General features: G+C 39.1%; 1 protein-coding gene across 7 annotated transcripts in view; it reads left to right on the top strand.

Annotated features, from left to right (window-relative positions):
* sycp2l (synaptonemal complex protein 2-like) overlaps positions 1–14,175 on the top strand; it is a 145,696-nt gene that overhangs the window by 102,753 nt on the left and 28,768 nt on the right. For all 7 annotated transcript variants that reach the window (XM_069913360.1, XM_069913359.1, XM_069913361.1 and 4 more), the window contains 3 exons: positions 2,108–2,156; positions 10,635–10,782; positions 10,875–10,927. In XM_069913360.1, the coding sequence (XP_069769461.1) occupies positions 2,108–2,156; positions 10,635–10,782; positions 10,875–10,927 (250 nt within the window). The remainder of the gene's footprint in view (positions 1–2,107; positions 2,157–10,634; positions 10,783–10,874; positions 10,928–14,175) is intronic.

Consider the following 14,175-nt stretch of genomic DNA (forward strand, 5'->3'; position numbering starts at 1 on the left):
CAAACTGTAATCTGGCCATACAGTTTCTGTGGCTAACTACTGGTTTGCATCTTGCAGTGTAGCCTCTGTGTTTCTGTTCATGAAGTCATCTACATCGCATCCACACTTGCCTCCTGAAGAGTGTTTCTGATCTGTCAGATGTGCATTCAGGGATTTCTCTTCATTATGATGAGAAATCTTCTGTAATCAACAATAGAGGTCTTCTAATCCCTTTGTGATAATGGAGCTCTCTGATACGCTCTTTCTTCTTAATCATGTTCCAAACAGTTGATTTTGGTAATCCTAAGTTTTAAGTGATGTCACTTAGTTTTATTCCTGTTTATAGCCTCATAATGGCTTTGACTTTCATTGGCAAAACTCTAGTCCTCGTGTTGAAAAATAGCAGCGACAGACTCCAAAAGTGACCAAAAGCTTAGAAGGAAGCCTATCTCCCTTTATACCTGCACCAATGAAGCAATCAATCATACCCGAATAACCGCAAACACTTGTGAAGCCAAGTGTCCTAAACAGTATGGTGCCCTGAAATAGGGGAATTATATATAATAAGTGCTCAAACATGGTCAAACTAAAATATACACAAATAAAATGTGGAATGTGCACTTTAATCACGTATTATTTGATTGAACATTGAAAACAATAAAGGGGAAAAAAGGTGTCATTGTCTCAAACATTATGGAGACCACTATATGTGGCCAATTCCTGTATTGTCTGCTGCCTACTCTCTATCATATCCTTGTGTTTAAGTTTATGGTGTGGGATATATCATCATTATATCCCACACCATAAAATACCGTGTAAACCTCCTGATAGCATCCTTGCATCAAGCAAGCACTTCGTCAGCTCTCACTGAGAGAGTTTTGATCCACATCAGCATTAATTTGGCACTTGGGATCTGAATATTTTGATAACTCCAGGATCTTGCCCTGTTCATCTTTTTATTGTAATTTTTTTTGTCTCATTCCAAATTCCTTGAACTGTACTTCTTGGGTTTAGGTAGCTGATGTTTTTTTTTTTGAAACTTTATTTATTAATTTTAACATATGAAGAAAGTAAGTAATTCTCGTACAGAAAAAATACAAAATAATGTAATACAAGTACAAAGTAACATAGTTAATACAATACCAATCTCGGCATCTCCCCCTAACAACTAAAAACGAAGACTAAAAAAAAAACTACTTTTAACCCCTAAACCCACCCCCACGATAAAGAGTGAAGAATTAATACTATTAGTATAATTTTAAAAAATAAAAAATATATATCTTAAAAAAAGATCAATATATATAAAAAAACAAAAAAATATTAATTAAGTATTAATCATTAATCCAAAAAATTTTTATTATATAAGAATATATATGAAAAAACAAAATCAAAAAGAACTTAAATGAAAAAAAAACAACTAATAATAAAAAAACTAAAAAAAAAGAAAAAAAAGAAAGAAAAAAAGAAAACATATATAGAAAAAATATATAATAAAAAAAGTTTTTTTTAAAGAAAAAAATGATTAATGCAAACTTATTTAAATTGTATATAATCTATAAATGGGGTTGACTTTAACTCGTAAAAAGACATCTTATCTTGTATATAAAAAGATATTCTTTCCATAACCAAACAAAACTTCATCTCTGAATACCACCTATCTAAAGACAATACATTTCTATTCTTCCAAGTAATCGCTATACATTTCTTGGCCACTGCCAGCGCTAAGTAAATAAAAGAGATCTGGTAATTATCTAATTCTAAATCAATCAACGGTTGCATATTCCCTAATAAAAATATATCAGGGTCTAATACAATATGAAGATTATATAGATTATTAAATACAGATTGAATTAACTTTCCAAAATTGTTGTAACCGATCACACAACCAAACAGCATGTACCAGAAACCTGATCACAACGAAAACAAAGATCTGATTTAGCTGATGTTTAAATAATATTTGTGCAGCCTGACTTTACGCCCTAGAAATGCTAAGTTCTCAGAGCAGGGAATGATGGGGCTTTCACTCTTTAAGGCTCTTTAGGGTTTTGAAGTATATTTGAAAAGATTTCATGTTTGTATATTGTTGTCCTATATCTTTTTTATCATCCCATTTTCATCTCACTTTCAGAGAAGTTGCAAGCGCAAGTAAGAAATGGAGCAGAGAGGAGAAAGTGATGGTATGATGCAATTTTTGTGTTACAGAAATTAGTTTCTTAATCCTCTATTGGGAGTGACTGTGCCCTATTGAGATAAACCACTGTATATATGTTTGGATATGTTAGGAATCCCTCATTACTGACTGTGCCTGAGGTTCCTCCCACAGACCCCTGAATAAAGGCGACTGTGTCACAGCCCCCTCCTCAGTCCAGGGCAGTCGACCAGCATGGATGTGCCTCCATTCTGTTATGAATAAAAGCCTATCAGTTTCTCTACAACTTCTAGTCTTTCAGGTTATTGATGGTGCATTACTTGTTGAATTTTGTTCTTCCCAATCTTTTCCCATCCATTTAGAAGTTTTGTGGATATGATGCATTATGAATGCAGAGGCAATACAGATGAATAGGTATATTTAAAATAAAATGCATTACATTTATAAGGAGACTATTTAAAGGGTAAGTTCTAATTGTTTCTTTGAATCTTTGTCTGGATTTTTAGAAAGGATTTTGTAAAATTCTACATTCACTTTTCAAAGTGGACTTATTTAGTCCTCAGTTGAAAGACATCGGTGATAGGAAGAACACATGGGAATGATTCTGTCCAGGAAATTACGTCAAAAAGCTGTGGAGGCAATCTGGTCTATCGTTTACCATGCATTTTTGTCAAGCAAAAGCACATTTGCATATGTGAAACATGGTTACAGGAGGGATGTGACTGGCAGCTAAATATTCCTGGATTTAGTTGCTTTAGGTGTGATAGAACAAGGGGGGGAGACAAGTGGGGGTGGGGTTGCACTACTTGTTAGAGAAAATATTACAGCGGTGCTTAGGTGCGATAGAATGGAAGGCTTGTCCAGGGAGGCTATTTGGGTGGAAGTGAGGAATGGGAAAGGGGAAGTTACAATTATAGAGGTGTATTATAGACCACTGAATGGGGAATGCTAATTAGAGGAACAAATTAGTAGGGAGATAGCAGATATTTGTAATAAGCACAGGGTAGTGATTGTGTGGGATTTTAATTTTCTGAATATTGATTGGGAAACCCATTCTGTGAAAGGGCTGGATGGGTTGGAGTTTGTAAAATGTGTTCAGGATAGCTTTTTACATCAATATGTGGAGGTACCAACTAGAGAGGGAGCTGTGTTGGATTTACTGTTGGGAAATGAGATGGATCAGGTGACACAGGTGTGTGGGGGAGCACTTAGAGTCCAGTGATCATAGTGCCATTAGCTTCAAGGTAATTATGGAAAAGGATAGGTCTGGGCCCAGAATTGAGGTTTTTGAGTGGGGAAAAGCTAGGTTTGAGGAGATGCAAAAGGATTTACAAGGGGTGGATTGGGACAATTTGTTTTCTGGGAAGAATGTAATAGAGAAATGGAGGGTCTTTTCAAGGAGAGATTTTAAGAGTACAAAATCTTTATAAACCTGTTAGGTTGAAAGGTCAGGTCAAAAGTTTGAGAGAGCCATGGTTCTCAAGGGATATTGGAAACTTGGTTCGAAAAAAAGAGAGAGTACTACAATAAATATAAGAAATGGGAAAAAGGAGATGTTTGGGTACTATATTGAATGTGAAACAAATCTTAAGAAGAAATTAGAAAAGCTAAAAGAGGGTATGAGGTGGCTATAGCAAGCAGGGTAAATAGCAAAAGGAAAGTGAGAGATAAAATTGGTCCAATAGAGAATCAGAAAGGACAAATGTATGTGGAGCCAAGAGAGATGGGGGAGTTCTTGAACAATTTATTTTCCTCCGTATTTACTGAGGAGAAGGATATTGAACTATGCAGGGTAAAGGAAGCAAAGGGGATATATATGAAGACTATAGTGATTAAGAAAGAAGTAGTACTGGAGCTTTTGAAACATATAAAGGTGGATAAGTCTTCAGGTCCCGACAGGATATTCCCCAGGACCTTGAGAGAAGTTAGAGAGGAAATAGTGGAGGCTCTGGCAATTTTTTCAAATGTCATTAGAGATGGGTATCGTGCGGAGGATTGGCGTGTTGTGCATGTGGTTCCTTTGTTTAAAAAGGGTTCAAGGAGCAAGCTGAGCAATTATCAGCCTGTAAATTTGACCTCTGTGGTAGGTAAATTGATGGAAAGCATTCTTGAAGATAGTATATCTAAGTATATGGAGGGACGGGTCTGATCAGGGACACTCAACACGGATTTGTTCATGGAAAGTAGTGTTTGACCAATCTTGTTGAATTTTTTGAAGAGGTGACTAGGAATGTTGATGAAACCTTCGATAAGGTTCCGCATGGGAGGTTAGTTAGGAAGGTTAAGTCCTTGGGTATTAATTTGGAGATAGTCAAATGGATTCAACAGTGGCTGGAAGGAAGGTGCCAGAGAGTAGTAGTAGATAATTGTTTGTCAGGATGGAGACTGGTGACAAGCGGTGTACTTCAGGGTTCGTTATTGGGACCGTTGCTGTTTGTCATATATATTAATGATATGGAGAATGGAGTGGTAAATTGGATTAATAAATATGCAGATGATACTAAAATAGGGGGAATTGTGGATGATGAAGAGGATTTTCAATTATTGCAGAGGGATTTAAACTGCTTAGAGGAATGGGCAGAAAGATGGCAGATGGAGTTTAATGCTGATAAGTGTGAGGTGCTTCATTTTGGAAAGAATAATTAAAGCAAGACGTGTGGTAAATGGGAGGGCATTGAAGAATGCAGTGGAGCAGAAAGATCTAGGAATAATGGTGCATTGTTCCCTGAAGCCCTTGTGGATAGGGTGGTGAAGAAGGCCTTTAGTATGCTTGCCTATATAAATCAGTGCATAGAATATAGGAGTTGGGAAGTAATGATGAAACTGTACAAGGCATTGATGAGGCCAAATTTAGAGTACTGTGTGCAGTTCTGGTCACTGATTTATAGGAAGGATATCATCAAGATAGAGAGAGTGCAGAGATGATTTACAAAAATGTTGCCTGGGTTTCAGCATCTGGAATACAAGGAAAGATTGAGCAAATTAGGTCTTTATTCCTTGGAATGTAGAAGGCTGAGAGGGGATTTGATAGAGGTGTTTAAGATAATGAGAGGGATAGATAGAATTGATGTAGAAAGGCTTTTCCCATTGCGAGTAGGAGAGATGGATACAAAAGGTCATGGGTTGAGAGTTGACGGGCAAAGGTTTAGGAGTAACATGAGGGGGAACCTCTTTACTCAGAGAGTGGTTACTGTGTGGAATGGGCTTCTGGGAAAGGTGGTGGAGGTCATTTAATAAAGAGTTGGATGAGTATATGGATGGGAGGTGGATGGAGGAATATGGGCAGAGTGCTGGTAAGTGGGATTAGAGGGGGGGTACTTGGATCAGTGCAGAGGAGAAGGGCTAAATTGGCCTGTTTCCGTGCTGTAATTGTTATATGGTTATATGATTTACTGTTATTGATTTGTTGAATAATAATGGACCAATGAGAATGTACGTTAGAGGACCAAGCTTTAAATTTTGCAAGTCACATGACAAGGGAGAGTTTCCTAAGATGACATTGCTGAAAATTGGGCCAAAATCCAACTGCTTGAGGAACTTGGTTGGATCATTTCATGAAGGTAATGAGATGGTCAATGATTCCAAATGAAACCTTTCATCAGGACTGAGTTGACCATACATTTGCCTCCCCAAAGTCTGCCTGACCTCCTGAGTTCTTCCAGTGATTTGTTTTTGCACTAGATTCCACTATCTGCATCTCTTGTCTCTCTTAGCATAGAGGCTGGTAAAATATTTCTTATATTGCTTCAATCGGGAGAAAAATTGAGCAGCAGGAACCTGGGAAGGGGAGCAAAAAGAAACAATAGATTTTTTTTTTTAATCGGGAAAATTTCTTGCCGAGTTATTGATAACACAAATTGCAACAGAAAATTGCAAGGGGGAAACATCAGAGTTGGAGCATGAAATGAGTGCAGGAATTGGTAATAAACTGACCCACAATTTTGTATATATTATTCATTGTGTATATTTAAAGCAGAGATTGACAAGTTTTTGATTAGTAATGGTGTCAAAGGTCATGGGAGAAGGCAGGAGAATGTGTTGAAAGGAAAAAAATGCATCAGCTGTGATTTGAATGGCAGAACAGTCTTGATGGGCTGAATTGCCTAATTCTGCTCCAGCATCTTGTTTTATTATTGAAACTCACAATGTTAGCTTTTATTGGTTTTAGATATCCAGTCACTCTACGCAGTATCGGTTTTATTTTGTCAGGCACCAGCTTTGTGACTCTTTGCCTTTAACATTTTAGTGTTGAGTATCGTGTGTGTTTACAGTCAAATTCTGAATTGAAGAGACTGTGACAGCATGCTGCCGTGGATCCAATATTTACACATTCCATTTTTTTGTGGGAATTCGGGGCACCTTTTGTATCTGGAATCATTAAGTGTGCAGGAAATGTTGGAGGCACATGAGAGACTACAAATGCTGGAATCTGGAGCAAAAAAAAGTCCACTGGATGAATTCAGCTATGTCGAGTAGAGTCAGTTGGGGAGGGGGAGGGGGAAGAATAGTCGATCTTGGGTTTGAACCCTTCCGCAGAGGGAAGATGGACAGGGTGGAAAAGGTTGAACAGTGTCCAGTTGAGGATTGGCAAACCGGGGAGGGGTGACATAATGGGTGCACAGGGAGGTGGAGGCAGTTGACAGGCAGGTGCCAGATCAATGGGAAGAGAGACAGGCGGTTTAAAAAAAACTGGAGAGGTCAGGTGGAGGAGGATGAGTTGTATGTGGTGAAATAGGCAGGAAATGCTATCATTTACATGATGTTGTGCACTGCTTGAGGAATAGCTTGTGATCTCTGGAAGTGGATGGTTACCATAAGACTCAGTAGCTTGGCAGACAAGTGATGAAGTTGGGAAGGGGAGAGATGTGGTGGATTCTCGTTAATTGGTTGGTTCTTTGGTGAATATGTCACTGGATGAAAGCCAGAGGAGAAGTAATCCAGACATGAGTTCAAATCTCACTAAAGTTGCGGGAAAATTTCAGTGAATTGATTACTTCTAAAATAAATACCTAGAGTCATGAAAGCCTGCAGAATGTCATGAAAAAGAGACCTTTTAAATAAATAAATAAAAAGATTTAATTTTCTTTTCTAACACCCTGGAGAAAGGGCGATCTAATCATTCTTCTTCCACCTCACCATGACTCTAGATGAAGGTAATGTGCTAACTTGTAGCTGCATGCACCCCAGCAAACATTCCATGTAGGCAAAATGGACTGACTAGATCTTTCCATTAGATTACCACGGAGAAAGGGTCCTGTGGTAAGCTGCTAAACTTGACTCCCAGACATGAAGCAGGTAGTCAAAGGCTTTATTGATCAGAAGACCCAGACATGCTTCAGTATGGTGCTGACTCGCATATGAGGGAGGAGACTAGGGCTCTCGGCCTATATTAGGGGATCTTATGGGAGGGGGTACGGAAGGTGGGCCAGCCTACCCAGCCCAGTGATGACATGCCCACGGTACTATGTTCTACCACATTTGCATTCATGTGGCTGGTCCAGTTCTGGTCAAAGGTGATCCCCAGGGTTAGAAGAAGTAGGATGGGCAACCTGCACCTTTCTTCCCCAGGACAGCAATGGACAAATACAAGAGGCTGTCTCTTTAAATGAGAGGAGGAACATTTGGAGGAGACATCAGAGGTAGTTTTTGTGTCAGTCCACCATAGTAATGCCCCTGCTCCTCACACAGGCACACCTGCGCACTTTGCTTTCATGTTCAGCTGCAGCAAGTAAGAATTTCAGTGCATGGATATATTGTACAATGTGTATGGCAATAAACTCTGGAGAATGAAGGATGCGCGGTGATTTATTAGAGGTATATAAGATTATGAAGAGCTAATAGGGTGGACAGTCAGTATTTTTTTTTCAGGGTGACAATAGCAAATACCAGAGGGTATCTGTTTAAGATGAGTGAGGAAAGTTTAGGAGAGATGCTAGAGGTACGTTTTCTCCATGGAAAGGTTGGTGCCTTGAATGCATTGCTGGCGATGGTGGTTGGGACTGATAAAATAGGAACATTCAAAAGACTCTTAGTCAGGTTGTAAGGTTGGGAAGGAAAAGGTTGATATGGAGTAGGTTGGCACCACATTGTGGGCTGAAGAGTCTATGATGTTCCATGATGATGAACTGGGAAATAGCAATGTCATTGCCTGTCACTGGTAGATGATTAGGCTCTTTGGAAGTGACTATTTCCTGGCACCAGAGTAGAATCAGTGTTAGTTGCCACTTCTTAGCCCATGCTTTAATATTATTTGGGCCTTGCTTCACACAAGTGTTCTTGCTATTGGCCCAATGGTGAAAGTAAAGTCCTGGGAAAAGCTGAATGTTGTTGTAAATATTTTGGCCTTCAATGCTAGTGTGCTGGGCATTTTATCTTTGAGGATGGGTGCACTCTCAGATTTGCATTAACTACTGGTGAGCCGCTTCTATCCATTTTCATAATATCAAATGCCTCCGTTCTATTTCCTTTCTCTCTCTCTCCTCTCTCTCTCTCTCTCTCTCTCTCTCTCTATATATATATATATATATATATAAGCCAAGTGCCTCAAACATTGTTGTCACTTCTAGAGATTAGAATCCATTCAAAGCCCTTTACCTCTTTCCTAAATTGCAGCACCCAGGATGCAGTGATTCAGTTGTGAATCAAAGTACCAAATAAGCATTTTTTTTCTTTTTTTTTTAACTTTAGAGATATAGTGTAGTAACAGGCCCTTCCAGTCCATGACCCTGCTCTGCCCAATTACTCCTATGTTACCAATTAACCTGCTATTTCTGGACATCTTTGGAATATGGGAGGAAACCAAAGCACCTGAAGAAAACCGACATGTTCACGAGGAGAATATACAAACTCCTTTCAGACAGCAGTGGATTAGAACTTGGGTCGCTGGCACTGTAATAGTGTTGACAATGGTGCCACTTTTGGATCATCTTTTGATGATCCTGTAGGTTTATTGTCACTTAAACCAGCTTTATCAAAATTCCAGGTTATTTAATTTTGTCATTGCTATGGCAGGATTTGAAATTTTCTCTGAATTGTTTATCTGCCCCTCTGGATTAAAAGCCCAATAATTTAGCCACTGTATTGGCATTCACACCAGCTGTTGACCCTTTCTTTAATAATATGTTGTGGTAGTTTAGTGACAAATTAAGATCACCAGCCGTTGTAGTTGAGTTAAGATCAACTGCCTTACTCACTCTGATGCGCGTTTTTAACTCACCCACACTCCTGACAGCCTTTGCGATGGTCGGCTCAGAAATGACGTCATCAAGTGGAATACACTTGTTCATTTCTATTTACCCTTGTTGTATTTTTAAGGTTGCTTCCATTTTCCAAGTTATCATTATGCACTTTTTTGCTGCTGCAAATGCAATCATAATAAATCTTTCTTGAATCCTGTCTAATTTTAGGCCTAATTCTTTGTCTTTCATGTTGAAAGATTTTTGGATTTTTTGGTATCCTATTTTTTGTAATTCTATTTAATATTAGGTTTAAATCCTCCCAAAAATTTTCACTTTTGTACATGTCCAAATTGCGTGTAATGTTGTTCCAATTTCTTGTTTGCAACGGAAGCATCTGTGCGATATTGTTGGATTCCATTCTTTTAACTTTTGAGGTGTAGTATATAGTCGATGTGGCCGATTATATTGTATCATACGAAACTGAGTATTTATTGTATTACTCATGGTTCCTGCACATAGTTCCTTCCATGTTTCATTCTTTATTTGTTTATTTAAATCTTTTTCCCAAACTTGTTTGGGTTTATACATTGCTTTATCATTTTCCTTGCATTGCAATTTACTGTACGTTTGTAATAAATTATCTACAATCTAAAAGACAAATATACTTCATTTGAACAAATGTGGGAACCGTACATAGAGTATATTAGAAACGGCTGATTTCGGACCTCCATCTCTAAAAGCGATAAGATACAAGTACAAAAATACTTAAATATGGAATTTTGGATGGCACTATTTCTTTTTCTTTTCTTTTGTGTTCTTTTATTGTTTATTTATTTTTCTTTTATTTCTTGCTTTACATTATAGGGGTGGGGAGGGTGGGAGGAAGGGGGGGAAATGAAAATATCACTGTGTAATGATGAATATTTGTAGTTATTGACAAGATGCAGAACTACATTCTTGAACTAATCATCTTTCTGATGGACAATAAAGAAGCAGCAAATCATTATAGTTATTGACATGGTTCATGGTGAAGTATTAAATAAAAAATTATATTTAAAAAAAAAGAAATGACATCATCTCTGACGATTGGCAGCAAGCTGCCAGGGCTTCCTTTTCTTGTCGACTTACACCTTTGTGAGCTCGTTCATTGTTTAGCTTGGTTCAACCTGCTACAATGTCCTAATAATAATAATACACCTGCTGTAGATTGGATAAGATGTCTCTTGGCAGATAGTCTTCAGTGTGTCACAGAGTGCTGCTAAATTCTTAAACACTTTGGACATTTTGAAGACTCCTTTTCTAATTAACCATCACCCTTGTAACATTAGCGTAAAAGAAGAAGCCAGAAGTTCTTCACTGAAGATTCATGGAGTGAAGAATCAGGGTACAGTTGGTTGTCAATGTCCCATGTGAAAGCTCTTCCAAATGTTGCAGACTACAGTAAACGGAAGAAAAGGAAGAAGTCTGCACTAAGAGGTTTGTCTGATTATTATGTATTTTATGTATCTTGTGTATTTTGGTCCTTTCGTGTTTGCTAACCTGACCCTTGATTTCTTTCCATCCAAAAGTTTTACCCCTTTCCTCTGAATCCAGTGAAGATCAGGAGCAGAAGAGCAAAGAGGTATGGAAATAATTCAGTTATTTTCCAGTTAGTTGTCACACTGTGAAGTTAAAGGGATTCTTTTTAAAAAAAAAACATTAAATTGAGACATAAAACACAGTAACAGGCTATTTTGGCTCAGGAGTCCATGCTGCCAAATTTACATCCCATTAACTTACATCCCAGGTACATTTTGAATGGTGGGAGGAAACTGGAGCCTCCAGAGAAAACCCACGCAGACACTGGGAGAACGTACAAACTCCTTACAAACCGCACAGGACTCAAATCCTGGTCTGATCCAGATTGCTGGCACTATAAAGGCATTGTGCTAACTGCGCTGCCCTTCTCTTTGCTCATCAGTGCTGCAATTATCACCCAGGTATTGATATGGCAGCTTTCTTATAATTTGAGGGCAGGTAATTTGAATTGAATTACGTGTTATGCATGTTTCCTTTGGTTTTATGTTGATGGTTTCTTTTATTAGCTAGTACTCGTGTTTTGTTCAGGAGTTGGTGGTCATTTCCAGGATCTCTCCTTTGTATGAACAGGATGCACCCAGATAATTTTCCACACTGTTGGATGGATGCCAGTATTGGGGACAGTGTTGGAATAACTTGAAAATCCAGCTAATTCTGTGGATGTTGTCCGGCTGAGTAGCCTTTATTGGATCTTGTGTTCTCAGTTGTTGATTTTGCAACTCATGAATTGAATTGGCTGCAGACTGGCTTTTGTGGAGGTGAGGGAGCATCTAAGGCCACCATTTGTCTGACCTCAACTACACCTCCACACTCTGTCTCTTGTAAGTTTTCCATTTCTTTCTCCCAATTCCTCAGTCTCTGTTGCGTTGCTCTTAGAGTGACATCTTTCATGCCAGATCATTAGAGATGTCCTCCTTCTTCAAACAATGTGGTCCCGCCTCTAACACCATCAGCTTGGCCCTCATCCAGATAGCCTTCACTACCCACACCTGCCCTGGCCCTCTCTGCTCCCAAGCACAACAAGGACAGGATTCCCCTTGACCTCAGCTAACATCCCACCAGTCTCTTCTGCCATTTCAGTCACCTACTACATGATTCTACCAACGACACATATTATCCTCTCCTCCCTTCTCTGCCTGCCACAGGGATTTCTCCCTCCACAACTCCCTTGTCCACTTCTCCATCCCTAACAATTGCCCCCTTAGCAATTACCATTGTGATCGCAGTCCTTCCGAGTGAAACAACGCTTCAGAAGAATTTGCAGGGGTCATCTACTACATCCCATGCTCCATTTATGGTCTCCTCTACATCGGAGAATTGTCTTGGGTAAACTTATACCTCTCATTTTGTTCATTTTAGATTGGTCACAGTGTTTGAGCTACCAAAAGAAAATAGACACACACACTGAGAGCAGTTCAGTTTATACAAATGTTTATTACTAATTCAAAAGCTGATTTCACACTACAATATGCAAGCCCTTCCCAACTATACTTATCAACGCTTGGACTGGTCCCAGCTGCCAAAGCGAGGCAACGACTGCGCACTTGTAGTAGGTTGTCAGGGCGCCGGTAGCAGCTTCTCCACCTCCCCTGACTGGGACGTTGGCTGGACTCTAGAAGTTCTTCTTCTTGCTGAGAGATGTTGCCACCTCTCAGAGAGTCTCTCTCTTCAGCAGCGGGACCATGGCTTATATTACCCAAAAACTGCTTACCCAAGCACTTATTCCCAGCACAGCAAGAAAGATAAGCAAGCAAGCTAGCATACTAGGTTTCTAACTAGTAACATAATTTTCAGCTTATCACTTTGAATACAATGGTTTATTTTGCATCAAGGCTAGGCCTCTGACAGTCTGTGACCAAAACAAGCAGGAAGATTAAATGTTCTTGGTACACAGATGTCCTTTCTTCAGCTAACAGCATCTCTGGCCCCTCGGTGGAATTTAGCTTATGTCTGCTGATTCTAAAACACAAGCAGGTTCTCAGCCTTGCAAAACCCAGAGCTGCAAATTTAAAAAAAAAACAGGTTAGAATCTTCCATTACACGGAGAGATGGCACAGACTTGGAGATTGCTTTGTTGAGCACCTTCTCTTTGTTCTCTGCAATAGCTTGAATCCCTCTGCTCCACAATACTCCCCATATCACTGACATTCACTGTGTGGGTTTGACCCATGATGAACCTTCCAAAATACAACACCACATTTCTCTGTATTAAATTCAACTATTCTTCTACCCACCTGCCCAATGATGCAGATCCTGCTGCCCATAGTGGTATTCATGTGTGACCATGGGGTTCATGCATGAGCTTGCAGTAGCTGAATGCAAGACTCGAATCAGATCAAGTATTTGCTTGCATCGTACATGGCAGGCAATGAACATGTCTGACAAGAGAATGGGACCAGCTACCATTGCCATGTTTCCCCTGTATTCAACATTCTTGGGGGTTGGAGGGATGATTGCTGGCCAGAAACACATCTGAACCTGCCACAAATACTGCAGTAAGAACAGGTCAGAGGGTGAGTATCCAATAGTGAGAGACTCTCTCCATGACACAAGAAAGCCTTTCGCTCATGGATGAATGGTTGGTCAGGAGTGTGAAAGAATGCTCTGCACTTAACTAAATGCAGTTCCACCAAAACTCTAACCTTGACACCATCCAGTAACAAAAAGGACAGACAAAGGAGAATCAATGGATGTTGTTTACTTGGATTTTCAGAAGGCCTTTGACAAGGTGCTACACATGAGGTTGCAAAGCAAGAGATGAACCAACAGTATTGCTGGAAAGGTACTAGCACGATAAAGATTGGCCTTATCCAAGCCTGAAGTGTTGGTTATGTATTTTTATCTTTGCTATATTAAGTACCTGCTGAGATTAATTGTGTTTTTTACTTAAATCATGATGTCTGCAGACTTTTGTAATTTATTCCTGCATTAGAAATGTATTGCTGCTTCTTTATTGTCCATCAGAAAGATGATTAGTTCAAAAATGTAGTTCTGCATCTTGAGGGTTAATGAATCTGTTGTAAATATTGTCATCAGTGCTAATGTCCTATTTTAAAATTGCTCTGAGAACATAGAACGATGTGATGGCCCATATATACTGCACCTACCATAAATGTACTAAACCTTCCCTACTAACCCTTATCAAAGGACTTCTGAAAATCCAAGTAAAACATCAACTGACTCTTCTTTAGTTCATTACTTCCTCAAAGAATTCCAATAGATTTGTGAGGAAAGCTCTTTCCTGAAGAAACCAATGCTGACTTTGGCCTATTTTATCTTGGGGTTTCACTA

The sequence above is a fragment of the Narcine bancroftii genome, chromosome 1 (assembly GCF_036971445.1).
Source record: "Narcine bancroftii isolate sNarBan1 chromosome 1, sNarBan1.hap1, whole genome shotgun sequence".
Classification (NCBI taxonomy): domain Eukaryota; kingdom Metazoa; phylum Chordata; class Chondrichthyes; order Torpediniformes; family Narcinidae; genus Narcine; species Narcine bancroftii.